Below are 19,626 nucleotides of genomic sequence, written 5' to 3'. Positions count from 1 at the left end.
GTTATCTTTTGAGCAACGCAAGCTCATTTTTAAAGTTGTGTTTTAAAATGTGTATCATCACAGTAGGTCAGCGCTTCTCGTGAAGTAGTTCGCCGAACCCAGAAGTTTCTGAATGCTAATGGGAAGTACTTTGAGTGTCTGTTGCCATTCCTTGATGTATCAATTTAGTAATAAAGTTTCTATACAAACATTTTGCGCGTTGAATTGTGTACCGGTATACATTTTTGTGTACCTAGTATTTATCTTACCCTTTTTATAACTTATTACTAGGGCCGTGACATCGGTATATTTGTATTAGTCTGAGGTGAACATACGACGCCCCGGACAGAATGTAGTCCACGTGTTTCAAGTATAGGCAGCGGAAGCGAATTTGACACGCCTAAGCAAGCACGTTCCGTGTTTTATATACGATTATTGCGTATTATAAAATCAAGACAATACAATTATTGTATAATAAGGGCTAATAGCGAGCTTGAGAAATCATACTTAAATTGTCACAAATGTGGTAAAACATAAGTCTGAAAAGATGTTTTTTTTTTATATTTAGAGTTTTGCATTATAGTTTTAGAAAGCCGAACACGTATATGGCGTACAATTTTGCTTTCTCTATATTTAACTGTTACATTAATTTATTTATCACATCAATTTCGTACCTTACTTTTCTTGCATGTTGTTTGCCTGGTTTCGGTTCCTGCTGCAATAAACAACAACATCCATTTTCCAAGTTTCAAATGAAAATGACCACTGACTGTCGGATAGTATAACCTTGTATGCTGAAAAACTGCGTTCAACATCGGCTGAAATCAAGGACGCATATGTAAAATATTTCATATTATCAATTTCATTTCTACATCACATATAATACAAAAAAAAGGTGGTTTCAATTCATTATGCAAAATTGCAAAAGTTTTATCAGATGACAAGTGCAATTGTTATAAACTTGATGTAGAAATGAAATTGATAATGTGAAATATTTTACATATGCGCCCTTAGTTTCAGCCGATGTTGAACACAGTTTTTCCGCATACAAGGTTATACTATACGACACTCGGCGGTCATTTTCATTTGAAACTTCGAAAATGAATGTTGTTGTTTATTGCAGCAGGAACCGAAACCAGGCAAACAACATGCAAGGAAAGTAAGGTATGGAATAGATGTTTACGCATATCAACTGTCCTCCAATGTAGATACTCCACAGTCCAACTCATATGAAGTTATTACGTCAGATAAGATAATAGTTATTGCGCAGCTTATATTTTCCAAAAAAAAAAAAAAATAGTTCAAAATCACCTTTGGTAACAAATTCGTCTCCATTAAGATAACAACAATGTGCCGAAGTTTCGTTTCCGGCTTTCCGCTGACTATATGTTGAATTTCTAAACTCTAATTAAAAATAACCTGAACTTGACATTTCTTTGTTTACGATGTGTCGTCGTGGCAACCGTACAAACCTATTCGTCATATTATGTTGTTGCCAACTCATATGTAGCGTCTATATGCTAATTGTTTCATCATCATTCTACGTCTTTCGGATGCGTCTTATTTTGTGTTCCATATAGGCCTACTTCGTATATTGTGTATTTAGGCCTATTTTGAAATTTAATTGTACAGTGTCAGAACATCTGTCACCATAAATCTAATATTGTTTACGGATTATAAACGATTTATGGCCACGTGCATCAATGTTGGTTAGTGTAATCACCGGTTATAATTGTTGCCTAGCTCCTGGTTCAGCACTTTTACGGTGCATCAACTTCGGTTAGGACTTGAATATGAGGTTAACCACGAATAATCTCTAACCGGCCACATCCAAGCAGTTAAAGGAGATAACTAGTGATTAGTATGCATACTAAAACAAAATGGCGCCCAGATCCAAGCTTATTTCTAAAACGATTATTATTCAGCGTATTCCGAATCTTACCGGATCGGTGGACATCAATGACGTCACGCTGCAACGAAATAGGAACAAAACTGTTGGAAGGTTCAATGGCCATCATGGCGGCTGTACAAGTTATTGTATGTGCTACGATAGCAAGATTTTGCGTAATTTCCGTACTGCCATCTCTTTCAAAGAAAAGAGAGCATGTAAACAATTTATTTCTTGAACTGGTCCATTGACATGTTCGTTTATAAGTCATTAACATATTGTTTTTACGCTGTGCTCATTACAAACAATACAGCAGAACACACCGCCATGACACAACAGTGCACGATGTCATTTGTCCGCTAATTCCCGCCCTATACAAGAACCAATCAGATCCACTGATGGCGGCTGATGGATACTGCCACCATCTCTGCAAGCTGATGGAACCGGTGCGACACCGATGGAGTCATCGTTGAAATTCGGAACACCGTGATGTCATCAGATTGCTCAGCGCTGAGATTCGGAATACGTTCATTGTACTTGGATTACTTAGATAGGGATGATGATACGCGTGAAATTAATTTATTGGAAAGAGAAAATTCTTACGAGGAATTGGGTGACAGAAAATTTCAGGAGGGATTTCATTTATCAAAATCTAAGATGTAATTTCTGCTGCAACATATGGATCACTTGAAATAACCCAGAAACAGTAATGAATTGGCTGCTTACATTATGATTCTGTACAACTGATAGTTTCAGTATATTAAGAGAGAACGTCGCAGCCTGAACGAATAGAGGTTATGGATGGATAGTAGGTGATTGCACAGTTCTTTAGTATAATTGGGACCCTGGATTGTACACACATTCCTACTAATCTTCTTCATCCAGTTCCTACGTCGCAGGCTAAACGAATAGAGGTTATGGATGGATCGGAGGTTATTATTGTACAGTTCTTTAGTATAATTGGGGCCCTGGATTGTACACACATTCCTACTATCTTCTTCATCCACTTCCTACGTCGCAGGCTAAACGAATAGAGGTTATGGATGGATCGGAGGTTATTATTGTACAGTTCTTTAGTATAATTGGGGCCCTGGATTGTACACACATTCCTACTAATCTTCTTCATCCAGTCGCAGGCTAAACGAATAGAGGTTATGGATGGATCGGAGGTTATTATTGTACAGTTCTTTAGTATAATTGGGGCCCTGGATTGTACACACATTCCTACTATCTTCTTCATCCAGTTCCTACGTCGCAGGCTAAACGAATAGAGGTTATGAATGGATCGGAGGTTATTATTGTACAGTTCTTTAGTATAATTGGGGCCCTGGATTGTACACACATTTCTACTATCTTCTTCATCCAGTTCCTACGTCGCAGGCTATACGAATAGAGGTTATGGATGGATCGGAGGTTATTATTGTACAGTTCTTTAGTATAATTGGGGCCCTGGCTTGTACTCACATTCCTACTAATCTTCTTCATCCAGTTCCTACGTCGCAGGCTAAACGAATAGAGGTTATGGATGGATCGGAGGTTATTATTGTACAGTTCTTTAGTATAATTGGGGCCCTGGATTGTACACACATTCCTACTAATCTTCTTCATCCAGTTCCTACGTCGCAGGCTAAACGAATAGAGGTTATGGATGGATCGGAGGTTATTATTGTACAGTTCTTTAGTATAATTGGGGCCCTGGATTGTACACACATTCCTACTAATCTTCTTCATCCAGTTCCTACGTCGCAGGCTAAACGAATAGAGGTTATGGATGGATCGGAGGTTATTATTGTACAGTTCTTTAGTATAATTGGGGCCCTGGATTGTACACACATTCCTACTAATCTTCTTCATCCAGTTCCTACGTCGCAGGCTAAACGAATAGAGGTTATGGATGGATCGGAGGTTATTATTGTACAGTTCTTTAGTATAATTGGGGCCCTGGATTGTACACACATTTCTACTATCTTCTTCATCCAGTTCCTACGTCGCAGGCTGTACGAATAGAGGTTATGGATGGATCGGAGGTTATTATTGTACAGTTCTTTAGTATAATTGGGGCCCTGGCTTGTACACACATTCCTACTAATCTTCTTCATCCAGTTCCTACGTCGCAGGCTAAACGAATAGAGGTTATGGATGGATCGGAGGTTATTATTGTACAGTTCTTTAGTATAATTGGGGCCCTGGATTGTACACACATTCCTACTAATCTTCTTCATCCAGTTCCTACGTCGCAGGCTAAACGAATAGAGGTTATGGATGGATCGGAGGTTATTATTGTACAGTTCTTTAGTATAATTGGGGCCCTGGATTGTACACACATTCCTACTAATCTTCTTCATCCAGTTCCTACGTCGCAGGCTAAACGAATAGAGGTTATGGATGGATCGGAGGTTATTATTGTACAGTTCTTTAGTATAATTGGGGCCCTGGATTGTACACACATTCCTACTAATCTTCTTCATCCTGTTCCTACGTCGCAGGCTAAACGAACAGAGGTTATGGATGGATCGGAAGTTATTATTGTACTGTTCTCTGGTATAATTGGGGCCCTGGATTGTACACACATCTTCTTCATCCTTTATGGATATTCCATTTTTTAATATAACATATTTAAATATAGTAATTAAATCTATCAATACTTCACTCACATTGAGATACCTATAATCAGAAAACATTTGCTGTGCAGAATTGTTCGTCTACGTAATATGTTTAAAATAATTAAAAAATGGGGCCTCGTTGAATAAGTAACTGCCACGTAATTTCCTCCCCATTCGATGATCCTGCGACATAAAGATTGGGACAGACAGTTGGTACATGGAAGCAATATTCAAATTGTACTGTACAAGTTGTCTAATTTAAGTCTATTTTTGTTTAGGTAGCCCAAATATGAATCCAGACATGTGGGAGGTATTTAATTATTTCGCAGGCGGAATCATGGTTGTGTATAACATCCACTGACTCGTAATGTTAATGTTACGAATATTAGTTTTCGTGTGATAATTTTAAGTTATGTGCAGTCAATCTGTTATGTTAATTATTTGTTTTCTTTCGGCTTTCCAACGTTTCTTATAGTGGGTTTTCATTGGATAGTGTTTTATGAAGTCATTTGCTCTTCTCATATTATTTGTTAATAATTACGTTCTCTTCAATCCCTAAAATCATTTGTTTTGTTTCATTCATAATAAATCGCTTACATAATAAGAAGGTCCTGCAAAGAATAGGTAGAGTAGAGTTTTAACAATATCTTATCGTTTATTTAAAATTATTTTGAGTATGTCATTCCTAGCGACACTACCATGAGGATGTGACAACCTGGGTAGACCATAAAAAACGTTGGATTCTAACTATGACATACCAAATAGTCTTCGACGTACGAGATGGACCATGTCGACGTATAGGCATACTGTTTGCTGGAATATTTTATATTTAATGCTTCTGTCGCTATCATTCACTTTCGCTGTCACGAGTTTCAGAGATTCGTACAGTGAATGGTTACCGAAGATAGAGTTCAAGCTTTCATAGCTACTGCTATAAGATGTTTCATCGATTATATATTTCCGTTTTAAAGTAGTATTAACTAGAACCTTCTAGAATCACCTACTATCGGAGTTCGACATTAAAGAATACGAAAAGAAAAATCGGGGATGAAACCCTCAAAGGCAGTGGAAATATTCATAGAACCCATTACTCTAGCTGAGAGCCATTAACTACCTTGAGAGACCCGCGTATTAGAAATTAATGTTTCTTTACTCAAACGCATCGTATAATCAATATATTAATCAGCATCGCGTATATAATATCTATTTGTTATTTAGCTGTACTCTTACATATGGTGCTGAAACATGGAAATTTAATAACAAGTTAGCATCAAAACTCATGACAATGGAAATGGATTTTTTAAGAAGATCAGCGGGACATTCGAAATTAGAAAAAAAGAGAAATACAGTTATACGAGATGAAATAAACATTCAACATTCTACTTTGGATTATACGAGATATAAGCAGTTGACCTGGTATGGGCATATGAGAAGAATTCCAGAAGAAAGGTTACCTAAAATGGTGCTGGAATGGTGTCTGGGAGAAGAAGGAAAGGGTGACCTCGAAATTCATGGTTACAAGAGATCAGAACAGGGATGAGAGACTACAGACTAAGCGACATGGATTGGATGGATAGAGAAGAGTAGAGAACAAGTATAAGACCATACATAATATGACTAAAACAGTGTGTCTATTTATACCTGTGACGAAATTTCCGGTGGCGAAATCCCATAGACCAGTTATGTCAATTGATGCCTATAAGCGCAAGCGCACGCTTTAGATCTCAGGAGAGCCTGAGCGCTTTACAGCGGAAAGGAAAGAGACAGACGAAAGAGATAATATATGTTGCTTGGTAGAGCTATATACAGGGATGGCCAGCTCTGATTCAATGGATAAAGGGAAGAGAACTTATTAAAACTGTATCCATGTTAATTTTAGATTTGTTTGACAAGTGTAAGTGCATTATAAGAGTGTAAGCTTTAATTTTAATGCTCATTTTTCACAAGTTTGTTTTTTTTTTATTCGAAAGGAATATTTTCTCGACTTTGTTTTTATAGAGAAATGAAATTTTCAGATATAGATCTATTTATTTAGTAGCTTTACAGGTACTGAAACAATGTTTTCGTAAATCTAATAAACGTAAATACGTATTACTGAAGATAGTGCGTTAGAAAATTTTGAAAATATTCACATCGAAAATGTTTGTAAGGAAATGAATTAACAAAGCAACTACTGTTACATCATAAATAAAAGATATGTGCCCATATGTTTTAGAAATGTCAGCTCTATAGCTTCAGCAGGTTTCGAGAAAATAATTTAATATTCTGATGATAGGAAGTTGCTCTGATGATAGGAAGTTGCTTAAAAGCATAATGCGATAAGAGATTTGTTATGGAATATTAGTTACACTTAAAACATATACACTACCTAGGTAACTTTGCTCTGTACTATAATATTGTTTTGATTAGTTCATTGGTTACTTTTATAAGGCTAAAGATATCATCAATATCAATTCCAACTTACCATGTCATACTCAGTCTCTTTTTTTTTTTGGATATCACTTTCTTTATGAATGATGTGTTTCATCCACTTAGTACAGTATAGTTGTACTGCTATGGAATTAATATGTATATTCCTTCTTAACTTTTTATTATGTTATTAACGTTTAAAACACAACTGCAATATTAAGAAATTGGTGTTAGTACTTTTGTTTTACAGACAATATAGATAATATCAAACAGAAAGAAGCCATATAAAAGTAATGACATAAAATTTCACGTTTCGTTTGAAGTTTGTGCCCCATTGTTTTCTTAATCCAACAGGCTGCTTATTCCTCCTTCCATACCTAGCGCTTGAAGCCCGCGCACGACGTCAAGGTCAGAAAAATACGTTTGCTTTGATATCACTGCCATAGACTCTAAGGGCCGTATTCATAGCATTTTTAGCGCGGGCTTCCGGTGGATTTATTTAATTTATTTTATTAGGTTATTTTACGACGCTGTATCAACATCTAGGTTATTTAGCGTCTGAATGAGATGAAGGTGATAATGACTGTGAAATGAGTCCGGGGTCCAGCACCGAAAGTTACTCAGCATTTGCTCGTATTGGGTTGAGCTTCCGGTGGATGATCAGCGTTTTTCGTATTCATAAACCAGTGTTAGCGATAGGATATGATTTGAATTCTGTACTAGTAACCAGTGGATAGCCGGGGCTAGCTTAGTACGCTCGTAGCGCGTGCTGCGAAATGTCTATGAATAACACCTTAAGACTTAAGGCACAGAAAGATATGCAAATATTAAAATCTGTGTATAAATAAAAAAATAGCTGTTTTTAATCATTAACATTAAAACTAAAATACAAGCGCTGTGAGTTAGAGAATTTCAAGTGTCTTCCTCTAGTCGTGTTGTGCGTGGAGCCTAAAACAATTTATTAACAGCTTGAGTCAACATCCTGTTACACATGAGGGGTTCACAACCAGAGTGGACCAAATCCTTCTGGAATAATTTTGAGGAATTGAGTCTTAAAGATCTTGGCTCATGCTTAGCAACCTTTACCTTCCATAGGAAATACAGCTCTCTGTGGAGTAACAAACGAGTCATAGACTTGGTTTGTTATGGCAATGAATAAATCTAAGTTTTCTTCATTCGAAATTGTATTAATCCACAAACTGACCACTGGTGGACTTGGTCCACTCTGGTTGTGAGACCCTCACATATCAATTTAAGCATAAAATTTCCATAAAACCGTACGCTCCATACGAAGCAATATGGCGCATTAAATTAAAGCACCATGTCGGTAAATCTCACACACATTGAAGAACTTTGCAGTTCTAATGAATTCGAAGTCTTTCAAGTAGTGTTAATACTACTGCTGCCAACAATAGCGTCTATTTCCGTACAAAATCGTAAACATAACAGAGGACAGACATCCAAGTTTTAACACAAGTGAATCAAAAGTGGTAAACACAAAGGCTAAAGCACAACATTACGATTTGTGTAAGCCACTGTCTTGAATTCAATTTCGTTTTGAATGTTTCTTAATATGACATCCTATATAGTTAGATGCTGGCTCCACGTCACTAGAATACCATCATGTGTTTGTCTAGTATGTCAGGTCACCTTCAATGCAGATATTCACTTAGATTAGACTTGTCAGATTGAGTTGTGGAAATGGATTATTTTGTGTCGTCTTTGAAAGCGAGTTATAAGTTTGCGACATGAAAAACACAGGGACACGTAATGCGAGGGAGATGTACTTATTCTACGAAGAATTACATCATCATCATCATCAGCAGCAGCAGCAGCAGCAGCAGCATGGGTTGGACCATCTAGGTCGTTCCCCTCACTCAGGAATCAAAGTCGTCTTACCATCATCGTCTCCTTTGTCGATCAACATCTCTCCTATCAATGAGTTTGTAAGTCATAGGTTGTCTCGTTTTCTTTGATTGATCCATTCTCAAAATATGGTCTTACCAATTACTTTTTCCTTTATATTATTGTAGCATTTTAGTAAACAAGTTGCAATTCTCGTCAGATTTCATCTCTTCTGTTATATCCAGCTACAGATGAATAGGCGAGACCTGGTATGTGAGCTGTGCGAGAAGGGAAAGAATGAGATATCAGAAAGAGAGTTTATTTCGTGATGGTTAATGTTATACCAATCTACCGCCACGAAAGTTCATCTTACACTGAAACCTATTTTCCCCCTCCATATCCATCGGTGATGTAACCACGGCACATGACAAGGTCACAAGACAAGTCTTGCCCAAGCTTCGCATCCATAAAACAGTGTTGGCGTGGCCATCCCTCTATGGAATTTAATTTTGTTATTTTTTTTCTGGTGTGTCTCTGAGGGTGCTTTTAAAAGTTCCACATGTATTCCGAACTTTATTCAATTTTATTTGCAAATCATCATTACGATTGTGATATCACAACCTAAATAATTAAAATGATTGATTTGTTGTACAGGGTATTCAAAAAGTTACGCAACTCTATGGAGAATCACATGTAATTATTAACCTTTATGTCTTTTTCAATTTTTTTCTTTTATTTCCCAAGTGCTAAAGAACACTGAACTGCACTGACTTTTTCTTATGGGGGCATCTCAAGGATTCGCCTACGTTACTCATCCGCACAGTATTCCGAGATTGCAAGCGAATATTCAGAATTGTATCAATACCATTTCACGTCAAACATTGCAACATGTTTTCTAGAACATGATTAAACGTGCCCACTTGTGTGAACGGCGGCCACTTTCAGCACTTTAAAATAAATGTTTCCCCATAGGGTTGCGTGACTTTTTGATCGCCCTGTATAATGTTCTGATTTGTCAGTATTTATATATTCTCGTAAATTTACCCTTGCAGGCCACGACTTTAGATTTCTTACTGGATATCTCTAAATTATAATTCTGTATTTTATTATAACATATGTTCGGCCATTTGTAATTCATTTTCCGATTGTACCACGAGCATCTGATCGTCTGTAAACAATGAAGGATTTAATATCCAATTCTCTAATCTAAAATTCATCTTAAGCTAGATTTGCCATTCATCTTAAGCTTGCTTTGCCATTCTTGAATAGCTGCGTCAATATAAACATTATTAAAAAGAGTAGGTAACATAGGACACCTTGTCTTCCATCTTGATTTATATCTACAATAGAGCGACCTAAAATTATACAGTGTTTTAGAAATAAGTACCAGTACATGATTTCTTAGGAACGGTAGGTGATCATTTTAATGATAGGAATATGGTGTCTCCGATGAGTCGTTTTGTCGGTACGTGACGTCGAAGTCGTCATTGCGTAAATTGGAGGATACGCAGCTCATATGTGCGTGTGGGATAAAAGAGGAAGCAATACAAAGGAATTTTTAAAATACTGTATTTTAGTGGTACTGGGTCTTAGATACAGATGTTTAAAGAAGAAAAGACAGTAAAGATGAAAAATCAATTTTTATTCAGATTTACTGGAGACAGACTCACAATAAATGTTCAAAGTGGCCTGGATAACACAACTCAAATCGCCCAACACAGACCGCTGGACATTGCAGAACATTTCGTGCGCTTGATCTCAATGGCAGGAACCTAGAGAAATACGAATATTTATGTTTTGTAAATTACTAATCTGTTACTTAATAAACAGGTCGTCTTGTTTGGTTTCATTATTTCAACTGGTCCATATAATTATAATAAAATGATGATAAGAACACTGATGCCACAGTCTAGTATATACAGTCACGAAGCTTGAGTTGTGAGGGTGCTAGGAACAATAGACTGTGCCGGTACTATTTCGCATTGTCTGTGATGAGGCGATATTAGCGATCCTAGTGGTTAGCAACTATCTATGGATGCATATTTAATACGTATTGAGCTTCGTGACTGTATATACTAGACTGTGCTGATACTCTCTTTACGTCCAACAAATATCAAGAACTACTAACCGACTGCAACATCTAGAAAAGCTTTACATGTTATGCATGTGGTGTATACTTTGTTAATTAAAGAAGAATTCTCTGTTTGCATTTTAAGCCACAGATATTATACCTTAATAATAATAATAATAATAATAATAATAATAATAATAATAATAATAGTAATAATAATTCTTTATTTATACTGGCAGAGTTAACTACCAGGTCAAAAAAGTATACAACCAGTGAAAATTTAACAAAAGTTAAAGAACAGAATACTAACATATTACAAAAAAAATAATAATAGCATAATGAAATCGACACTAAACAACATGAAAATAATACCATAATAGAAAAAAAAAGAAAGTAAACTACATTGGAATATAGCAAAAGCAACTCATTTAGTACAAATAGTTAATACGGAAAAGGTGAGGAAGAATATAATAAAATCTAAACTTACTTACAAATGGCTTTTAAAGAACCCGAAGGTTCATTGCCGCCCTCACATAAGCCCGCTATCGGTCCCTATCCTGTGCAAGATTAATAAAATCTATACTAATAATAAATCTGTAGCCGAAATTTTTCTGGTAATTTTCGATTTTCCAAAAATAATTGGTCCTAACATATATAATTAACCACCCTGAAACCGAAAATCGCATTTTTGAAATTTTTGTTTGTATGTCTGTCTGTCTGTCTGTCTCTCTGTTTGTCTGTCCGCATGTATGTTTGTTACCTTTTCACGCGATAATGGCTGAACGCATTTCGATGAAAATTGGAATAGAAATTAAGTTCGTTGTAACTTAGATTTTAGGCTATATGGCATTCAAAATACATTATTTAAAAGGGGGGTTATAAGGGGGTCTGAATTAAATAAATCGAAATATCTCGCTTATTATTGATTTTTGTGAAAAATGTTGCATAACAAAAGTTTCTTTAAAAATAATTTGCGATAAGTTTTATTCCTTGAAAAATTTTGATAGGACTGATATTTAATGAGATAAATGAGTTTTAAAATTAAAATAACTGCCATCTAAGGCCGTGTAATGAATTAAAAAACAAATGACTTCGTCTGTAAGGGGCCTTGGACAGCAACAATCGAAAGCTATGAAAGATAGCCTACAGAGAATGTTTCTGTTTGTATGAAGTAATATCGGAAGCTAAATTAACCGATTTGTATAATTAATTATTATTTCACCATTGGAAAGTGTAGTTTCTCTAGATGGACATAATGCTATAATGCTATTACAGTAACTTATAATATAATATAATATAATATAATATAATATAATATAATATAATATAATATAATATAATATAATATAATATAACATAACATAACTTAACACAATACAATACAATACAATATAATATGTAATATTATATAATATAATTAAAGTTATTTGAAGGGTTCAGAACCATAGTGAGCCAAGCGCCATTTACTGAATACAAAATTAAGTTATTACCATAATTCAATGGAAACATATAGCAAGTAATATAAAGTATACACATTAAATCTAAATGATGTCAATCTTCATTAAACTATGGTTGCATGTAATAAAAATTAAGAAACATGTTAAATTAATTGTCATTGCACCAAAGGAGTGCCTCTGGACCAAAATGATCGCATTTTAATTATTTGGATGCAATTTAAATTAGTAACATATTAAACGATTTATCCTTCTATCAAACACGAATGTTCCCTGGATCAAATGTCCTATCTTAATTACGTAATTACTTTATATTTATTTCTAACGAGTGCAGCGGAGCGCACGGGTACGGTTAGTAGAATGTAATAAAATAATAATAAAAAAAAGAAAAGAAATACGAAAATTAAATAAAATTCACAATAAAAAGGGTATGATAATAAATTCACCTGGTGACCAAGAGAACAAAAAAAGGGGAAAAAAAGGAAAAGAAATATATATATTTTTGCAAAACTATCGCAGAGAAAGGGGCTTATAACTGAAAGGAATCTGAATTGAAAAAGTACAATTTTAGTTTATTTTTGAAACTAGACAATGTCCGACAGTCTCTGACATGTTGTGGCAGAGAGTTCCAGAGATGAGCTGCAGAGACGGCTATGAGTATATCAGGAAAGCCATTTAAGAGTAACCATTTTTTAAAATATTGACTTCGGTAAATAATTATGTAAACGGGGAATTGAGGGCATGATGACTTCTGAAATGCGACTTAAAATCTAAATAGAGCTGAGTGAACCTGGGGCTGTTCTGGTAATTTAGGCAACGAGAAAGACTCGTCACTACCCGGGATTAAACCAGGTACCTTCCATTCCATAGCCAGTTGCGCTACTAACTGAGCTACACAGCCGCCAGTTTAAGCCTTACTGCCTGTGTTGTAGACATTTCTTCAGTAGGTCACGTTTTTAAATTTCAATTTGTAATCTCATATATTCAGATGTATTACATATTAAATTGGTTACTTGTTGAGCATGTGATTATAACGCTTAAATAATAATTGAGCCTTGCATTTACAAAAAGCAATACTCATTTCTAATCCCTAAAGCTGGAAATATTTTGTTTGCCAGTTGCATTCATCTTACTGACTGCTTCCTCTAATCAATTTATAACAAAATATGCTAGTGTGAATTTGCCATACTATAGAATAATCTATACTAAAAATTCAGAATTCCAGTTGCTTTCCATTTTCTTACATTCCTTTTATCCAGATATTGAAAAAGGGCCCCAAAAATTGTATCAGAATAATTTTACTTCTCTTCTAGGGTCCGCTTGCAATAATCTTTTATGATTTGTTTCCTGCTTTGTCCGTCAGAGGCCTTTGTGATTTCAAAACGTCGTTCTGTAGAGGCATCTATAGTTTCATTCGAAATATTGCTGGAAAAATCGTGAAATAAAGAACTATTCGGTAGACTCTGTCTTAGCACGAGATTCTTACTCTGGCTCTTTCGAGGGTAGGTAATCATGCTAATAAGTATTATATCGCTCTTCTATATTTATCACTAATCGGACGGCTATGAATTCGCTAATGTGACACTTAATGGAAAGAATATTAATCACTAGGCCATTGAAAATTAAAATTATATTTTAATACAGTGTTCGTTTCCGGAAGACTTTCTTTTTTTGAGAAAAATTATTAGTGAATTACATGTTTGTCAATTTGTTTTATGCTAATTTGTTGTGTATTAAGGGTACATCGAGATCATTTTTGTTCAAAAAATCACATTTATAGTTTTGAGTATTAATAAATTGTTTATGGTTCAAGGAAACTCTGGGAAATTTTCTTGCACTTACGCTCCTCCAATAGCATATTTCGGCTGCCGTTATTAAAATGCACATGCATGTGTTTATATTCATTTAAAATGTCAAACTCATTTTTTCCGTTTTTGTTTTTTTTTCTTTGCACATTTTGCTTTACTAAAATGCTATTTCTCCTATAAAATTTGTACTACATGAACGATATTTTGTGATAATTCTTTAATATATGTGTAACAAAACGCACTACAAGGATTTTCTTTAAGTCTCGCATTTTTTAATATTTTTTTACAGAAATTACTAATTTTCTGGCTGTTTTTAGAGTTGGCAATATGCATTTTTTTGTTTCCTTTTTGGGGGGAAGGGATAAAAGAAATGAAAACACTGGATAGCAAGTTTTGTTTTGCGGTGTTTGAAAGTTGAACATAAAAATGAAATTTCAGGCAAAAATGTTTAAAATTTGTAGGAATAGTAACGACTTAAAAAATAATTTAAATTTACAAAAGTGTTAATAATTCATACATTCTTAAACCAAATTTGGCATACACACTATTTATAAGGAGTACCATAACTACACAAAATTTCAGGCTTTACAATTTATTTGGTTAGAAAATTGAAATTTCACCTCGGTGTATCCTTAATGCTAGAAATTAAAATATAATAGTACGTGGCAATGGTTATTTTGCATTGTTATAATAGTTATCATTATTACCACTAGATTCGACGCTCGAGGTTTCTCGCCTGGCCTAGAACAGTCGATTATTATGAATAGGCGATGAAAATCTTTAGATTGTCTTCCTATGTAAGTGGTGTTAAACCTGGGGTTCTATGTCATAGATTTACTTCACGTAAATGAATTCTGTTCCTGATTGAGGAGAGTGCAAGATAAAATTTATCAGTCAGTTGTTCTCACTTCACCAAGTTCTCTGTTTTTGGAAAAATTTATACATATATGCGAAGCAACATCTTGATTGAAACGATAGATGCCTCTACACAATCTACACCACGTCTCAAGAGACCTCAGAATGTGATAAAATAGACAAAAAGTATGGAATATTAGGGGCACAATAGGTTAATATGAAAGGCTGGTTAGTTGACGTGTTCTCAAATTACAGAATGAATGGTAACAGTACAATAATAAATAAACTGATCTTCAATATACTAGTACTTGTTAATTGTATATGTTGCATTCAGCTGGACGAATCAGGAAGGAAAGGATAATTTATATAGCAATGAAACATGCAGAATATCAAATAGAATATCATTTAAGAATTTTAATTCTTGATTCATTTCTAACATATCTCTCACAGAATATTTATGAGTGTGTTACAGTAAGTCAAGATAAGTTGTTTATTATAAATAAAAATAAAATAATTATCGATTGTATTTCCTTTTCCATAACAAAGTGGACAAATTTATTTCGATTTCTATACAATTTATTGAATACATGCGTGAGTTCTGCAACGTTGGATAAGATTTAAATTTTTATTCTACAGCCATTATAATCTCCTAAATTGAATATATTATAGTATGCTTGAATTTATTAGTATATTCTAATATTAAGTATATCAAGTCACACATGATACCTACCGCAAAGTTCGGATGTGAGATTCGTTAGGGATAACAAATAATAACTTTAAACATATGCGATGGAAATTTAGTTACAAGCAAAATTCTCATCTCAGTTTATTTTTGCGTAGTTTTTTTTTGTAATGAATGCATCTTCTTTCGCTTTACTTACTGAACATAATTTACATTTTTGGATATTAATTGTTATTTTGTATAGTGACATTCTTGTGATGCTCCAAGAATATGATTTCAAGATATTACATAAATATGTGTTTTCAGCATATCTATACCGAAATAATAAATGAGTTGAGCCCCTACAAACCAATGAACTTAGGCCCCTAACGGAGCCCAATATGTTCGAGAACTGTTAAATAACAAGATAATTATTTTAATAAGAAAATCATAATGTTCTCATCTTCATATGTAGAATGTTTAATGGTTCCAAAATAACTGAAAACTGTACAAAAATTAATTTTAACTGTACTTTATTAATGTAGGTAATTATGCCTATTTAATGAACATTTGTTCATTGAGTAACAACATTTATCTTTCAATATGGTAGGTTTATATCAAGAACTATTCAGAGCAAATTAGATCATATTATACAATACAGGGTGTTACAGGAGAATTGTAAAATATTTCATGATATTGTAATTTGGATTATCTTAGATCGATTTAGCCTGATATTTGCTATATCCGAAATCTAACGGTTGGGGACATTGATGGGCGAACTTTTAAATGGAGTAAGGTATTACACACGTACTTTTACATTTTAAAACAATGTGACATAATAATAATAACACGTGGTATTACAGCCCTTTAAGGTCTCAGAGCGTCCAGATGGCTGCTGGCCTCACGTCCACATGCCGAAGTAGAAGTCAACGATCATTCAGCCAGCATGAGATGGATCGAGACATATGGAGGTATCGTGTTAACACGATGATTCCCGTTATAGCTTACTTACTTTCTTAACCGGTTTTCGCTATCTATCGTAGTGTATCACGGTGCTGGGTGCGCACCGGTCCTATACACTGGCCGAAGTTTCATGAGAAACCTCCATGAGGAATGTAACGCGAGTTCTAGACAGAAGTCGGCTTGGGTAGCGCAGTCGGTATAACGCTGGCCTTCTGTGCTCGACCCAGGTCGATGGCATTTAAGTGTGCTTAAATGCGACAGGCTCGTGTCAGTAGATTTACTGGCATGTAAAAGAATTCCTGCAGGATAAAATTCCGGCACACCGGCGACGCTGATATAACTTCGGCAGTTGCGAGCGACGTTAAATAAACCATAATTTGAATTTAAATTTCTAGGTAGGATGCTTCAGACCACAAAGCCACGGCGCGGGACATGTGATATGATATATATTATTATAATATTAAAAATGCTGTATTTTGTTGGTGTTCCAATACATTTATTTTACCCTAAGCACATCAATAAGAATATAAAATAATTACACAAGACAAATTATTGAGATAACCATTTTTGTGGATTCCATGAACTGTACCGGAACTGCAAGAGATGGATAAGCACATAAACAAAACACATTAAACATACAGAATGCTTACAAATTTCATCACTACGGTCTGTATAGGATTATCAGTACTGCAGTACAGTTATATTTTTCACAACTTTAGATACAACAGAGTAACAATAATACTGTATAGTACCGGTGTAGTAAGTTGCAATTCAGATAAGCTCCTTTTGCGGTGTCCAGGCGTTGCTTTGTGTAACGGTATGATGTAGGATATCAAGTATTGTACACGAAATCTCAAGATGTTGAAATATTTCTCCTGTCCCCAAGCGTTAGACTTCAGATACAGATATATAGGGTTAAATCGATCTATTTTAGCACAAACCACAATTTTCTCCGCGAAATTGGTCTGTGACTAGCGGGACTAGACTAAGAAATAAGATCCAGTCTCTTTATAAATGTAAGCTACTAACATTTATGCTCAAATTTTTTTTATCAATCTCTTCATTGAAACAGCAAAATTCCGGAGTGAGATAAGTGGCCAAAAGCCTTGGGTATCACGTAGTTATTCCAGGAAGTCTCGCGATGTTTTGCAAAGATGCGACTAAGTGCATAGAAATATTTTTCTCTCTTCAATCTATCTTTCTCGAATCAAGTCAAAACAAGTCAGGCGGTCGAATGTACGAGATGTTGGATGAGAAACGTAGGCTAGGTGAAAAAATCGCCTGCTTAATAGTGCACAGAATGTAACAACTTTCTCCATCTTCTGTGACAGCTACGTCTGTTAGCAGCGGGAGCAGCACAGACTCAACGACTTCGAGTCCGGCCCTCAGCAGTAATCCCGGTCTTGATCCCTACGATGACCACAGCCCTCCGAGCACTCTTGCCAGGGGCGGTCGCGTTACCCCACCTGCCACTACAATACCACGCTTCAGGAAGTATGCAGTGGAAGATTTCCAGTTCCTAAAAGTTCTTGGCAAAGGCAGCTTTGGAAAGGTAAGTTTTCATGCACCATTTACATTGTCAGAGAGTTGGCAAACCAAAGGTTGTGTATGCAGGGAGTTATAAATATGATTCTTGTGTCATGCTGCTTAAATTGTACGTACATGGAAATTAAACATACAAATAAAATATAGCGATTTTGGCTGGCTGGTTGACTTTACGAGGGCTAGTACTGGGACGGGGCCGTAACCTCACTTAGGCACGCTTTGTTTCCTATATAAGCGATGATTGTGCAAGTCCGACAGGTGGCATTCGTGAATCCGATGATGACACGTTGGTCATCCTGCCTCAATCCCTGATATAGCCAGTTCCATTTTGCGGACAAGTAGCCTGATAATCGCCAGTGGCCCGGATCCCCAAACCCTTCCTATATTAGCATCGGAAAGTCGTACTATCTCCAATACTTCACCCCAGCCTATTTTTACTATTTCAGATGATAGATGAAATCCTAGATCATATATGCTCAGATTGCTCGGCCTTAGAGGCTTTGACGGTAACAACTTTTGTCAGGTGTAAGATGCTGCCATCTAGTTGTTACATAAGGAGTCACGTCATAACTCCCATTTGAATTGCATTAGCGACTGTACTGCCATCTCATGTTCGTTTAGGGCGGACGGGTGGTGATCCTGGCGGTTGTTATCTTCAAAGTGCTACCTATTTTAACATAGGAATGAACAATCTGGTATATATGTGATCTGGGATGAAATGAAGGGTCTAGAGCAGAGTTGGGCAGCAAGAGCGAATTTTGCTCTCTCACGGGGAGCCATATGATTTCTCTTCATCCCCTTTCTTCCCCGCCAAACACCGCGCAGCGTTGATTCCGTAACTGATGAATATTAAGCGTCCCCGTTTAGAGTCTGGATGCGCTCCCGATGCCCAGCCCTGGTCTTGAGCGTAAGAGATGTAAGTGGCATAAACCTAGTGTTGAGAAAAATGAGTTTAAAATTAAGTGGCAATGGAAAATTGTATGCATAGTCTACGATGTCTGTTTTGTGTTTACGTATTGAGTTTTGGTTATATGAAATAGTTCGCTGAAGATTCTGAAGAAATTAACCGTTTTAGTCAGGTTTTTTTTTTACCTAAATGATACGCAAAAGATTCCGTTTTCGCGTTAGGCAGTTTTCCGTTTTAAAGTATTATTTTACATAGGAAGTCATTCCGTCCCAAATTTATTTTTCGTTTGTGCAGGTTTCCTTTTTATAGAGAGTACGTTTTAGCAAGGTTTTACTGTACATACATGAATGTATATATAATACAGCTGACTTCTCCCACTACAGGAACACCACTCAATATGTTACTGATACGGCGATTGGTTTGCTCATGCTCGACATTGACATCAGAAGATACAGTAAAGAAGAATAAAGAAATTAATTTTCACTTATACATGGATACACAAACTTAAATAAGAATTATATATATACAAACTTAAATAAGAATTGTATATATATATATATATATATATATATATATATATATATATAATTCTTATTTAAGTTTGTGTATAAGTGAAAATGAATTTCTTTATTCTTCTT

The 19,626-nt window shown here is 35.4% G+C and overlaps 1 protein-coding gene across 6 annotated transcripts in view; it reads left to right on the top strand.

Moving 5' to 3' along the window:
- Window positions 1-19,626, top strand: part of Pkcdelta (Protein kinase C delta) — a 309,961-nt gene that overhangs the window by 268,447 nt on the left and 21,888 nt on the right. For all 6 annotated transcript variants that reach the window (XM_069818485.1, XM_069818486.1, XM_069818484.1 and 3 more), the window contains one exon: window positions 17,868-18,088. In XM_069818485.1, the coding sequence (XP_069674586.1) occupies window positions 17,868-18,088 (221 nt within the window). The remainder of the gene's footprint in view (window positions 1-17,867; window positions 18,089-19,626) is intronic.

Source organism: Periplaneta americana, chromosome 2 (assembly GCF_040183065.1).
Source record: "Periplaneta americana isolate PAMFEO1 chromosome 2, P.americana_PAMFEO1_priV1, whole genome shotgun sequence".
NCBI classification, from domain to species: Eukaryota; Metazoa; Arthropoda; class Insecta; order Blattodea; family Blattidae; genus Periplaneta; species Periplaneta americana.
Note: the sequence above shows the minus strand (reverse complement) of the source record. Positions and strands in the feature narration are given on the sequence as shown.